Consider the following 14181-nt stretch of genomic DNA (forward strand, 5'->3'; position numbering starts at 1 on the left):
GGACCATCTTTCAGAATCACCTGGCTATGTCACTACAGAACAGAGCTGGCCAGTCAGAGGGGGTGCTCAGCATCACCATTAACCAGGGAAATACAAATTAAAACCTCAGTGGAATTCTACCCTCAACTTAGCAAAAACTAGAATGATGATGAGAATGTGAAGAAATGGAAACTCTTGTCCACTTCTGGTCAAAGTGTAATTGATACAACCACTTTGGAGAGCATTCTGGCAACATCTGTATAGTGAAAGCACATTTATTGTGAATTTGGCTTTCCTCTAAGATGCGTATGGAATCATAGCTCACAGAGAAAGGAGGATTTGCAAGCCCTAAGATTGACAAGCCAGTTGCACGTTTCAGATTCTAAGTCCTGAAGGAAAATGACCGTCCCTGTGGCTCTGTGGAACAAACCCATGGTTTGGAGATTGGGGAGGGAGTGGATCTTGGAGCAGCTGTTCTCACGTGAGAAGGCATCAGAATCGCCTGGCTGATGTGGAACCACAGATCACTAGATTAATTCCCAGTGATTCTGAAAGTTTCTGATTCCCATTTTTTTTTTCTTTTCTTTTTAAAAATTTTCATCTTAAGGTCGGCTTCTACCCCATTTCTAGTAAGTTTTTAGGCCCTTTTATGACACCGATACCTGCTCTCTTGGGGCCACACTTTGAGAACCACTGGCATCCTAGTGAAGGCCATGGCAGCTGGATTGGGCTCCCCTGGGTTTAGCACTCTGCTCTTTCCTCCATTAGCTGTATATAGTCTCAGCAAAATACCTAGAGTTTTTTTTTTTTTTAGACAGAGTCTCCCTGTGTCACCCGAGCTGGAGTGCAGTGGTGCGATCTCAGCTGACTGCAACCTCTGCCTCCTGGATTCAAGTGCTTCTCCTGCCTCAGCCTCCTGAGTAACTGGGATTACAGGCATGTGCCACCATGCCCAGCTAATATTTGTTTTTTTGTTCTTTGAGACAGAGTCTTGCTCTGTCGCCCAGGCTGGAGTGCAGTGGTACAATCTCAGCTCACTGCAGCCTCCACCTCTGGGGCTAAAACCATTCTCTTGCCTCATCCTCCTGAGTAGCTGGGACTTCAAGCACCCACCACCACACCTAGCTAATTTTTGTGTATTTATTAGAGACAGGGTTTCACCATGTTGGCCAGGCTGGTCTCAAACTTCTGACCTCAGGTGATCCACCCGCCTTGGCCTCCCAAAGTGCTGGGATTACAGACATGAGTCACCAAGCCTGGCCAAAATACCTATGCTTTCTAAGTCTCAGTTTCTTCATTTGTAAATTGGGTAGATAACAGAATCCATGCTCAAAGAGATCTTATGAAGAATGAGATAATGTGGAGAAACCTCTCAGCATAGTGCTGTCATGGGGTAAATGTTCAATGGATATCGGTCAGCACTCCTCCTCCATCAGCAGTGTTGCTTCTAGGTGTATATAGTCTAGAGACATTCTTACATGGGTGAGAGACTATAGAAGTCACTATTACAACAGGCACTGTGAGCGCCATTCGTCTATAGAGTCCGTAAGTCTCTTCATAGACTTATTGTAATAGTGATTAAACAGTGACTCTTTATAGTACTTATTATAATAGTGAAAAATTAGGAACATAATCAATATCCTTTAACAGAAGAGTAGCTAAATGAGTTGTGGGATGAGGGAGCCAGAGCTAGAGCTACCAGCATGGATATATCTCAAATGAGAAAAAAACTAGAGGCCTGAAGTGGCCCAAATGACAGCCTCTGTTATTTACACTACATATAAAAACATGCGGAGATGCTGATATAAGTGTGTGCAGTAAAAGAAAAAATGCATGGCATGAAAACACCCAGACTGAGGCCAGAGGTTCCTTTTGGGATGGGAAGGGAGTGGATTTGGAGTGTGGCATACAGAAGCTTCACATTTATCTGAAATGTTTTACTTATTAAAAAAAAAAAGTCCCTGGGTCGAGCATAGTGGCTCATGCCTGTAATCCCAGCACTTTAGGAGGCCGAGGCGGGCAGATTGCTTGAGGCCAGGAGTTTGAGACCAGCCTGGAGAACACGGAGAAACCATGTCTCTACTAAAAAGTATAAAAATTTGCCAGGTGTGGTGGTACACACATGTAATTCCAGCTGCTTGGGAGGCTGAGGCATGAGAACTGCTTGAGCCTGGGAGGCAGAGGTTGCAATGAGCCAAGATCATGCCACTGCACTCCAGCCTGGGCAACAGAGCAAGACTCTGTCTCAAAAACAAAAAAACAAAAAAACGAACCCTGAGGCCAGTATGACAGCATGCTGTTGAAGTCACATTTTGGGGTGCTTTGTTCAGGTTTAATGGCATTATTTTGTATGCTTCTCTGTATTCTTGAAGCTTTTCTTATCTCTTCTTTTTCTTTTGTTCATTTTTGAGACAGAGTCTCACTCTGTCACCCAGGCTGGAGTGCAGTGGCACGATCTCAGCTCACTGCAACCTCCACCTCCTGGGTTTAGGAGATTCTCCTGCCTCAGCCTCCTGAATAGCTGGGATTACAGGCACCTGCCACCATGCCCAGCTAGTTTTTGTATTTTTAGTAGAGACGGGGTTTCACTGTGTTGGCTACTCTCCAACTCCTGACCTCATGATCCGCCTACCTCAGCCTCCCAAAGTGGTGGGATTGCAAGTGTGAGCCACCTCACCTGGCCTTCTTTTCCCTTAGCTCAGGATTATCAACACTGCTACCTGTGAACCTGGCTGGGTGGATGTTGCACCTGTCTCTAATGTTTTTCATGCCCCTATTTTTATTTTTATTTTTTTGACAAGGTCTTGCTTTGTCACTCAGGCTGAAGTGCAGTGGTGCAGTCATAGCTTGCTGTAGCCTCAACTGCCTCAGCTCAAGCAATTCTCCAACCTCAGCCTCCCAAGTAGCTGGGACCACAGGCCTGAGCCACCACACCTGACTAATTTTTTTTTTTTCTGTAGCGACAGGGTCGCCCTATGTTGCCCAGGATGGTCTTGAGCTCCTGGACTTGGGGGATCCTCTTGCCTCAGCCTCCCAAAGTGCTAGGATTACAGGTATGAGCCACCATGCCTGGTGAAATTGGAGGATCATGCTCTTTCATGTAATTTCTGTTCTAAGATCTGCACGGTTGGTCCTGGACAGCCAAGTGAGCCTCTGTATCATCCAGTGTGAATGTGTTTATAATCTTTCTGTCCAACATTTTTCTTTACAAACATGAGTTCTTGAGAGAGAAGTGGAAAAATTATTTTGGTTGCTGCCTTTCCTAGACTGTAGCCAGTATTCTCAGGTCATTTTCAGCACTGTCTTTGGCATTGATACCTGTTTTCAAGGGGGTGGAATTGCTTCTTCAGGATTTCTTTGGTGGGCAAGGCTGGCTATAAGGCAGAATACTGGGTTCCTAATCCACCTCTACCACGAGCTCTCTGTGGCAAGTTGCTCTGACCCTCTCAGCCTCAAGGTCGTGAACAAGGAGGTTGGCCTGATGACCTCCAGTGATCCACCCACTCTGTCAGTCTGTGATTCTGTGAAGTGATGTAAAGGGCTGTAAGCCTCAGGCATAAACAGACAGCAGAGAGAAACTTAGCATACCCCACTCTGCCAAGAGAAGATACCCTGGCAAGCTGTGGTGGGATGAAAGTCAGAAAACTGCCTGAGCCAAGAGCTTCCCCACAGCCTGTTGTGCAGCTTACGCAGAACTCTCTGAATTATCCTCATTACATTTATGATGAAAATGCCTGTTAGGAAACTTACACGGGTCTGTGCTGTTTCCAAAGCATTTTTTCTATCTAAAAAATGCCCCTGTTTCTGTTGTTGTTGTTTTTGTGACAGGGTCTCACTGTCGCCCAGGCTGGAGTGCAGTGGCACAATCTTGGCTCACTGCAACCTCCACCTTCCAGGTTCAAGCGATTCTCCTGCCTCAGTCTCCTGAGTAGCTGGGATTACAGGCATGTGCCACTGCGCCTGGCTTTTTTTTTTGTTGTTGTTGTATTTTTAGTAGAAATGGGTTTCACCATGTTGGCCAGGCTAGTCTTGAACTCCTGACCTCAAGTGATCTGCCTGCCTGGGCCTCCTAAAGTGCTGGGATTACAGGCATGAGCCACTGTGCCCAGCTTCCTGTATCACCTTCTGATTGGCCCAGACATAAAAGTTTGGCTCTGCTGTGCCTCCCTGAACAGTCATCAAGCTGGAGGCCCTTGACGACTCAAACTTTCTATAGCTGGGCCATGATATATTTTCTAGAGCTGGGAGAAGGAGAGATATGTGGACAGGTGGGACTGGCTACCAAGCCTCCCCATTTGATCCCACAGGAAGCTCACCCCTGAAGGAGACCTGCTTGGGGCTTCCCAGAGGGGCAGATCCAGGATCTGGACACTGGTCACATGCCTTGTGTTCCAGGCTTTGTGCCTGAATTGCCACAGAGCCATCAAGATACCAAGGGTTCTGCTGACCCTTGCTATGTGAGGGCAGATGGGCCTTGGTGCCCAGGTGACCTGGTTAGATGAAAGTTAGAGTATGACAGGCCTTTGGTCTGGGAGAGGGCCAGTGGGGCGGGGGACTGGTCATAGTTTTGGTCACCAGTCCCAGGATCCAGGTGTCAGGGGCTACCTCCAGTGGCCCTTTTATGACAACTAAAGGAAGTCTTACTGTTCATAGCAAGGGTTCTCAGCTTGAAGTTCCTTGTACCTCTTTTAGGGAAGACAGTCAGATAGTATCTATCAAATATAAAATGACTTAGCAATTCTTCTCCTCAAAATGTATCATTTATTTACTTACCTAAAATCTATGGAGTGCTTACTATGTGCCAGACACTTTTTAAAGCTCTTGGGGTATCTGACTGCATGAACAGAAACACAAATCTCTGACCTTGCAGTCTCTTGGGAGTAGGGGAGATACATAAAAATAATAACAATAAATAGGTAAGTTTTAAAGCTTCGCTGTTTAAGACAGTAACTGCTAGTCAAATGTGGCTGTTTAAATTAATTAAAATTAGAATTACTTCTTCAAGCACCCTAGCCACATTTCAAGTTTTCAGTAGTTGTATGTGGTTCGTCATTACCATACTGGGCAGCACAAATATGGAACATTTCAGTCATTACAGAAAATTATATCAGACAGCACTAATCTAGAGTATATTAAAAGGCAAAATGTGCTATGAAAAAACATTGAAGATTTTAATTTTTGTTACTTATTTTATTTATTTATTTTTTGAGATGGAGTCTCTCTGTTGCCCAGACTGCAGTGCAGTGGTGCGATCTCGGCTCACTGCAACCTCCGCCTCCCAGGTTCAAGCAATTATCCTGCCTCAACCTCCCAAGTAGCTGGGATTACAGGCAAGTACCACCATGCCTGGCTAATTTTTTTGTATTTTTAGTAGAGATGGGATTTCACCATAGTGGCCAGGCTGGTCTTGAACTCCTGACCTTGTGATCTGCCCGCCTTGGCCTCCCAAAGTGCTGAGATTACAGGTGCGAGCCACTGCACCCTGCCCATTAGAGATTTTTAAAGCATGTTGCAGGGGTAGGCAGGAATTACTTTTTTTTTTTTTTTTTTTTTTTGAGATGGGGGTCTCACTTTATCACTCAGGCTGGAGTGGAGTGGCATGATCTCGGCTCACTGCAACCTCCGCCTCCCAGGTTCAAGTGATTCTTCTGTCTCAGCCTCCCTAGTAGCTGGGATTACAAGCGCCTGCCACCACGCCTGGCTAATGTTTGTATTTTTGGTAGAGATAGGTTTTGCCAGGCCGGTCTCAAACTCCTGACTTCAGGTGATGCACCTGCCTCGGCCTCCCTAAATGCTGAGATTACAGGTGTGAGCCACCACACCTGGCCAGAATTACAATTTTAAAGAGTATTTGTGGTGCACCTAATTTAGGAGCTTTTGAACAAAGATTTTAAGGAGGTAAGTGAATGAGTCTTTTTTTTTTTTTTCTTTTTTGAGATGGAGTCTCATTCTGTCACCCAGGCTGGAGTGCAGTGGCACAATCTCAGCTCACTGCAATCTCCGCCTCCCAGGTTCAAGTGATTCTCCTTCCTCAGCCTCCCGAGTAGCTAGGACTACAGGTGCATGCTGCCATGCCTAGCTAATTTTTGTATTTTTAATAGAGATGGGTTTCACCATATTGTTCAGGCTGGTCTCAAACTCCTGACCTCAGGTGATCCACCCACCTCAGCCTCACAAAGTGCTGGGATTCTAGGCATGGGCCACTGTGCCTGGCTGTGAATGAGTCCTGGAAATACCTAGGCGAAGAACATCCCAGGGCAGAGGACAGGCAGTGCAGAGGACAGGCAGTGCAGAGGCAGGAGCATACCAACTTGTGGAAGTGGTTATCGTGTACCAGGGGAGAGAAGCAGAAAAGAGGTAATGGGGGCAGGTCTCAAAAAGCCTCATAGATCACTGTGTTATTCTGCAGAAGTCTATAAGGATATAAATACACGAGTACAAAAATTTTCTTGCAGCATTGTTTGTAAGCAGCAAAAAATTAGAGGTGAGGTTGGGCATGGTGGCTCACACCTGTAATCCCAGCACTTTGGGAAGGTGAGGCGAGTGGATCACCTGAGATCAGGAGTTCAAGACCAGCCTGGCCAACATGGCGAAACCCTGTCTCTACTAAAAAATACAAAAATTAGCTGGACATGGTGGTATGTCCTGTCCTGTAGTCCTTACTACTCAGGGAGCTGAGGCAGGAGAATCACATTAACCCATGAGGTGGAGGTTGCAATGAGCTAAGATCACACCATTTTAATCCAGCCTGGGTTACAGAGTAAGACCCCATCTCAAAAAAAGAAAAAAAAAAATAGAGGTGAAATACATGATTATCACTGGGGAGTGGTGACATGTTCATGCAGTGGTTGGTGAGGATGAGGGTAAAAGGATGAGCGTTATAACCATGCATAGAAACCATTGTGGAGGCCAGGCCCAGCGGCTCACATCTGTAATCCCAGCCCTTTGGGAACCTGAGGCAAGAGGATTGCCTGGGCCCAGGAGTTTGATACTAGCATGGACAACATGGTGAGACCCCTGTCTCTACAAAAATTAACTGGGCAAGGCAGTGTGTACAGTAGTATGGTCTGCTCAGGAGGCTGAGGTGAGAGGATTGCTTGAGCCCAGGAGGTTGAGGCTGCAGTGAGCCATGATAGTGCCACTGCACTCCAGCCTGGAGGACAGAGTGAGAGCCTGTTTCTAAAAAGAATTCTGGGGCCAGGTGCGGTGGCTCACGCCTGTAATCCCAGCACTCTGGGAGGCTGAGGCAGGTGGATCACCTGAGGTCTGGAGTTCGATACCAGCCTGGCCAACATAGTGAAACCCTGTGTCTACTAAAAGTACAAAAATTAGCCTGGTGTGGTGGTAGGCATTTGTAACCCCAGCTATTCAGGAGGCCAAGGCAGGAGAATCTCTTGAACCCAGGAGGCAGAGGTTGCAGTGAGCTGAGACTGCGCCATTGCATTCCAGCCTCGGTGACAAGAGCGAAACTCCCTCTCAAAAAAAAAAAAAAAAAAAAAAAGAAAAGAAAAGAAAAGAAAAGCATTCTGGAGTCTGTAGGCTGCACCAAAAGGACCGTTATCCTCTACCAGAATAATGGCCCTGGGGCCCCTGGGAGTTAGGGTTTGAGGTGGCCCTGTGGCTTGTGCTGTCTCTTCTGCTGGAAGCAGCAAAGGCCAAGGGACTGTTTAGGTTCTCCGAGAACTCACTGCACTCTTCCTCAGCTCCCTAAACTCACACCAGCTGGGTAAGAGTCATCAGTGGGGAGGGAATGGCCAGAAGCTGAAAGCATAGCCTGTGGATCCAGGAATGGCCGGGATGTCTGGGCACAGAATGAGGATTTGTGCTCTTGGTACGAAAGAGACAGGATAGCTTCTTTGACAACCCTTCCTGTTGGCCCCTACCCCACCATGTTTCCCGGCAGAGAATGGTCAAGAACCTGGAGAAGGAACTAGCACTGCTCAAGCAGGAACTGGCCATCCATGACAGCCTGGTAAGGGGCAAGAGGCAAGGGAGGAAGGCAGAGGTGCTGGCACAGGGGCGACTAGAGGGACTGGGGCTAAGGGCAGACAGTATGATGGGTCAAGGCCAGTGGCAGGGGCGGGGCAGGCTGAGTGGCAGGAAAGGGGCAGCAGCAAGGGGCCATGAGGGCAGGGAGTTGGGACAGAGTCCTCCAATGGTCCTGAGTGGCCTCCAGGCAGAGGAAGCACATGCCTCCAGCTCCTCATGATTCTCATGGTGCAGAGTCTGCTGGGACTCAGCCAGCAGAGTCACTTTCTAGAGTAGCAGGCCCCATGTCTGAGGGCCTTTCCTTTCCTCCCCGACCCCGTTATCCTTCTCTGACCCAAGCACCTGGCCTGTGTGTCAGGCTGTCTGCCAGGAGCCAATGATGAAGGGAACGAGCCAGCTTGGGCAGCCAGGGACTATGCCCAGCCTCCCTACTTTGGCTCTCAGAACAGCTCCTGTCACTCCTGCGTGGGCTCAGGTTCTTGTTACTTATCCACATGTTCTTTATCCTTCTTCAAGACCAACCGCACCTTTGTGACCTATGACCCAATGGATGAAATCCAGATTGCTGAGATCAACTCTCAGGTGCGGAGGTACCTGGAGGGGACGCTGGATGAGATCGACGTAAGGAACCCTGCTGTGACCACTATGCTTAGCCAGCTTGGGCCTCCCTGTCCTGAGCACAGCCCAACACATGCTATACTGGCCTCAGAACCTCACATGAATGGGTACAGTGGATGGAGGGTGATGCTGGACTCTTGATGTCAGGGACCCTTCAGCACATCTCAGGGGCACAAGCACAAGCCCTAGAGCTGGGATTGAACCCCAGTTCAGCTGCCTCTTTGCTAAGTGACCTTGGCAAAATGCTCAACCTCATGTACTTTAGTGGCCTCACCTACCCATTGGGGAGGGATACGGAGCTGTGATTTACTGAGCTGCTGCACCTGGGGTGCTTGACTGTGCCTGCAGAATGAAGCTGAGAAAGGATGGTGGTCATGCTGGCTGTCTACAAGGTAGACTGCAGGACCCATGTTGAAGTAGGCCAAGGACGGAGAAACAGAGCCCCACAAGGAAGGGCCCTCAGGGGGAAGGCTGCATCCTGTTTTCATAGTACAGTCCATCAAACCCCTCTTCTTGGAGACATGGGGCAGACTCCCTGGCTGTTACTGTGGGCAGCTCCGAGAGGTGGGCCTGGGACAACTAAGGATGAACTCTTCTGGCCTTCACAGGAGAGGCAGTCCCAAATTAACCCTGATCAAGGGGAATGCTGTGGGCTTTAGGGCCGGGGAAAGACGGTTACCTTCCTCCAGCCGCATGTGTGTGTGTCTGTGCTCACGCAGACAGATCCATATATGGGCTCCATCCAAAGACAGCAGGTAGGACCTTTTGGAAGTAAGAGAAAGGTGAGGAAATAAATTTTATTAAAACAAAAAACAATAAAAAACTTTAGAAAGTATTTTCAAGGTAGAGAATCATTTTCATTTTATAGAGGTCTCCACTTAGAAGAGGTGGTTTTTATAGCCTCAGCAAATACACAGTTTTAAAATGATTAATCAGGTGTTTCTCTGCTCTGGAGGAGGGCTTGGCTGCCACTTTGCTGAGAGGCTGTGTGCAGGTGTCGTCTTCTCCAGACAGATGGTCCGGGGGTCAGCCAAGCAGTCTTGATTTCTCTACTAACATAGATGCAGCCTGCTCTCTCTAGGTGCTCTTGGTCTAGCCTCTGCCTTGCTCTCTTCCCTCCAGATAATCAACCTTAGACAGATCAAGGAGGTGTTCAACCAGTTCCGCGTGGTTCTGAGGTAAGAGACCCCCACCCCTGCCTCACTCCTACAATTAGGCCGCCATTTTTATCTCCTGTGGTCTGGGCACTTGCCTCCAAGGGTACCCCCTTCTTGCTTGTGGATGAAGAGCAAATCAGTCATTGGGGCATGCCTGGATCCCTGGTGAATATTCAGTGAGTTTATTAATTGGACAGGAGGTGTTTATGGAGTGTTAGCTCTGAGTGTGCGCAGAACAGGGCATTGTCAATATTCACCTTGTGAATATTGCCACACACACCCCCACCTCAGGAGGCATTTGTGGTTTATTTGGGTGCAAACATACCCATAGTCTAAGCAGCTTACGCTCACAAAAGGTGGTATTACAAAAGCTGGTCACATGATTCCAAGGGGTCTCTTAGAGACAGAACCTAAGACAGAACCCCACATGGTCCCAAGTGAAGCTTACAGTCCTTATCAAGTGTCATCTTGCAGCAGACACACATGGCATAAGGTGGCCCCCGTGGGTTTGGGGGTAGATGATGGGTGTATGCATTGGGGCAGAGGGAAATGAGTCCTTTGTCCTTTTGTCTAGTCTGGTTCATGATGAAGGTGTGGCCCCACACAAGGGACCTTGCCCATATGACTTTTAACCCCAGTACTTGGTTCTTGCCCCAGTGGATTCAGCATGGCCCCATGTACAAGCTGTTCTCTCATGCTGTCTCCCAAGCCAACAGGAACAGGAAGTGGAGTCCACTCTGCGCAGGAAGTACACCCTTATTGACAAGAATGACTTTGCAGCCATTTCTGCTGTCCAGAAGGTAAGCATAGTTGTCTCTTGCCAACAGCATTCAGCTCAGATTTTCCAACCTCAGACCTTTGCAAAGCCAGCAAGTATCATGCATTAAACCAGAGCTAGGATTGCAACAGATAAAGGTAACACCAGAATGAGCACAGGTGACCTGTATAAGAATAAACCACTTTTGAATTACAAATAATTTCCATAAGGTAGAGACATGGATAATAATATCAAAGCAAATTCCTGGAATTAGGTTGGAGATAAGCCTTAAGATACCCAGAGTATGGAATCACTATACTGGTGAGGGGGTGCATGTAGAAAGTGGACATTTGGCAGGGTGCTCAAGGACTGCTCTACTGGGGACAGCCTGAGGCTGGCATGAGCAGCAGCCAAACCTTGGTGTGTACGGTGAACATGTCTACTCTGAGCCTTGAGCCATATAAACATGGGCCCCCAAGGGGCCCAAACCTTAATCTAACTCACGGACTTTGGCTGGCCTCTCTACGCAGGCAGGGCTTGTGGATGTTGATGGCCACCTAGTGGGTGAGCCTGAAGGACAAAGCTTTGGACTCGGAGTCGCCCCTTTCTCTACCAAATCCGGAAAGAAAGCCAAGTCCAAGAAGACATCCAAAGAGCCGCTCAGGTGAGGGACTTTGCCACTCCGCCTCCTCGGCAGCTGGCCCTCTTTGGTGGGTGAATGGGAGAGCGTGTGCTGTTCCCACCTTCCCCCTGGTGTCTCAGCTACTGGGTTGGTGCAATGGACGCCACTCCTACCAATTCTAGTAAGTCTGTGGGGCCCAGGCTGGGGCTGGTTTGGAACCCCACAAGAATCACCTCTCCTCACATCAACTTGGTGAGGTGGGAGTTAATGTCTTCATTATACTGATGAGGAAACAGAGGCTTAGAGAGGGGAAGTCACTCACCAAGGCCATACCACCAATGAGTAGTAGAATGGCAGCAAGAAGCTGGACCAGCTCTCCAAAGCCCATGCTCTCTGGCACTTTATGTGGTACCCCCACCCCTCACTTCACCAGGGTCCTCCCACTGACTGGCACTCAGGTCACCTAAAACCCCAGTTCACCTTTCAGGCAAGACTGGTTTGTATGTGCAAGGTGAGAAGGGCACTTAGGTTCACTTAGTGAGCCTACTCTCCCAGGGTCCTGTGTAGTGATAGGTAAGAGCACAGGCTTCGGAGTTGACACTCGGGCTCCCCTCCCTGCTCTGCACTTCTCACACCCAAGGGGTCACCTCATGTGAGGCATGAGAACCGCTCTGTGCCTGTTTCTGCATCTCCAAAATGGGAATAATAATAATAGCATCCAACTCATTGGGGTTGTTGTGAGGATGAGTAAGTGAGCCTAGTTCCTGCACATGGGCCAGAGGTGATTGTAGAAAACTGTTACACGCAGGCTGAGAATCAGGCGGCAGAGGATGCCGGTGTCCCTGGCCTCCTCCTGCCTCTTCATGAGTAAATTCACACCCCAGCCCTCTCTGTTCTGCTGCCAGATAATCAGTGCAGTAGTCAGTGGGTTGAGGCTTAGTCCCCTGAGCCACAGTTGCTGCAAAAAGGAGCAAAGAGGAAGAAACGGATTATCCTTAGGCCTTTGGGAAGAGCCATGGGCATCCTCCTGCCAGTTTGGTCCTCAGATGTGCCTCTCCTGGGAGAAAGGCAGCAAGCACCATTGCTTTGGCAGGGAGGACAGCTACTTTTCTGGGAGCTGGTGTGGAGAACAGGGTGTGGACCAGTAAGCACAGCAGGGCAGAGCCATCCTGCTTTACCGTTGGTCCACAGACAGACCCACCCTGTGTGGGGCTCTGCCAGTCCTTCCCCAGGATGCTCAGATGACTCAGACCTCAGCAGCCGTGGTGGTTCCTGAGAACCTGTGGCCCATCCACAGGTCCATACACTTTCCATCCATGGATATTGTACTCAATTTTTCCCAAGCGTCTCCTGCCAAGACCACTGAGGGCTCCTTGTTCTGATAAAAGGGAGAAAACTGCCATCTTCTTTCTCCACATCTGCTCGGCTTAGCATCACACTATTTGCGCTTTTACCTGGGAATATGAACAAAACAGGAGCTAAGTGGGGTGGGCTCCCAGTGTAGTAAGTGCTGAGAAAGGTCATTCATCCTGGCATCTGAGATACCTCACTGCCCATGACTGAACCCTGGGGCTTTCCTGCCTTCTCTTTCCAGCTCCTCAGCAAAAAAGGAAGGTGCCAGCAGCCCTGTGAGTGCCAAGGACTTGGATATGGTTTCCACCTCCAAGACCCAGTTGGTCCCATCCTCCAAGGATGGGGATGTCAAAGACATGCTTTTGCGGGACCGGGAAACCTCCAGCATTGAGCCCCCTCCCTCGGACTCCCCCAAGGAGGAATTACGCCCAATTAGGTAATCAGCTAATGTTAGCTTCTGCACCAGATCGAACAAAACCAGTATGTGATCCTCAACATGTAAAGAGTGCCTGCAGATAGAAGAGAAATAAAATAAGAAATAGGCCAGGTGTGGTGGCTCATGCCTATAATCTTAGCACTTTGGGAGGCCAAGGTAAGCAGATCATTTGAGGTCAGGAGTTTGAGACCAGCCTGACCAACATGAAACCCTGTCCCTACTAAAAATACGGAAAAATTAGCTGGGCGTGGTGGTGCATGCCTGTAGTCCCAGCTACTTGGGAGGCTGAGGCAGGAGAATCGCTGGAACCCAAGAGGCAGAGGTTGCAGTGAGCTGAGATCACACCACTGCACTCCAGCCTGAGTGACAGAGCAAGACTCTGTCTTAAAAAAAAGAAAAAGAAAAAGAAAAAAAAAGGAATAATAGGTAAAGACTAAGAGCACAGTCCCCAAAGAAGAAACATGATGACTTATGCACCTGCAAAATGATCTAACCTCAGGAGTCATCCAAGATGCAAGATGCACAATTAAATATGGAATCATTTTAGACCCTCCAGTTAGCAATTATTTAAATAAAGTTACGTATCTTTTGTACAAGTACTGCATTCAAAAGATTAAACTTTTTTTTTTTTTTTTTTTTTTTTTTTGAGACGGAGTTTCACTCTTGTTACCCAGGCTGGAGTGCAATGGCGCCAACTCGGCTCACCGCAACATCCGCCTCCTGGGTTCAGGCAATTCTCCTGCCTCAGCCTCCTGAGTAGCTGGGATCACAGGCATACACTACCATGCCCAGCTAATTTTTGTATTTTTAGTAGAGACGGGGTTTCACCATGTTGGCTAGGATGGTCTCGATCTCTTGACCTCGTGATCCACCCGTCTCGGCCTCCCAAAGTGCTGGGATTACAGGCATGAGCCACCGCGCCCGGCCCAAGATTAAACATTTTTAATGTATGAAAGAATATAACCTCTTCCCTTTTCTTGAATCACTCAGCCCCTCTCCCTGATGAGTTTTTAAGGATCTATCCTAAGGAAATAGAGATGTAAAACATGATCTATACCACGGACACTTATTTCATCACTTATTTAAAAAGCATAATTATACATTTTTGAAACATCTTCAGTAACCAATACTAGGGAAAGGGCACTAAGTGAATTGTTCTCCGCCATTGGGTTGTACATGAAGAATTTCAGCCTCTGAACATTTCTAAACATTCAGAGGAGTTGAGATAATTGTACAGCAAACACCTGTGCACCAAGCATCCTCCCAGTTC

At 48.2% G+C, this 14181-nt stretch overlaps 1 protein-coding gene and 1 long non-coding RNA gene across 5 annotated transcripts in view; one reads left to right on the forward strand and one right to left on the reverse strand.

Moving 5' to 3' along the window:
- KIF9 (kinesin family member 9) overlaps window positions 1–14181 on the forward strand; it is a 54094-nt gene that overhangs the window by 23586 nt on the left and 16327 nt on the right. For all 3 annotated transcript variants that reach the window (XM_003926281.4, XM_074403961.1, XM_074403962.1), the window contains 6 exons: window positions 7883–7951; window positions 8485–8589; window positions 9709–9764; window positions 10453–10543; window positions 11031–11164; window positions 12717–12911. In XM_003926281.4, the coding sequence (XP_003926330.1) occupies window positions 7883–7951; window positions 8485–8589; window positions 9709–9764; window positions 10453–10543; window positions 11031–11164; window positions 12717–12911 (650 nt within the window). The remainder of the gene's footprint in view (window positions 1–7882; window positions 7952–8484; window positions 8590–9708; window positions 9765–10452; window positions 10544–11030; window positions 11165–12716; window positions 12912–14181) is intronic.
- The window catches only part of LOC141585333 (uncharacterized), a 102090-nt gene that overhangs the window by 6045 nt on the left and 81864 nt on the right, over window positions 1–14181 (reverse strand). For both annotated transcript variants that reach the window (XR_012518728.1, XR_012518729.1), the window contains one exon: window positions 9266–9348. This is a non-coding gene — a long non-coding RNA (uncharacterized LOC141585333). The remainder of the gene's footprint in view (window positions 1–9265; window positions 9349–14181) is intronic.

The sequence above is a fragment of the Saimiri boliviensis genome, chromosome 8 (genome assembly GCF_048565385.1).
Source record: "Saimiri boliviensis isolate mSaiBol1 chromosome 8, mSaiBol1.pri, whole genome shotgun sequence".
Classification (NCBI taxonomy): Eukaryota; Metazoa; Chordata; class Mammalia; order Primates; family Cebidae; genus Saimiri; species Saimiri boliviensis.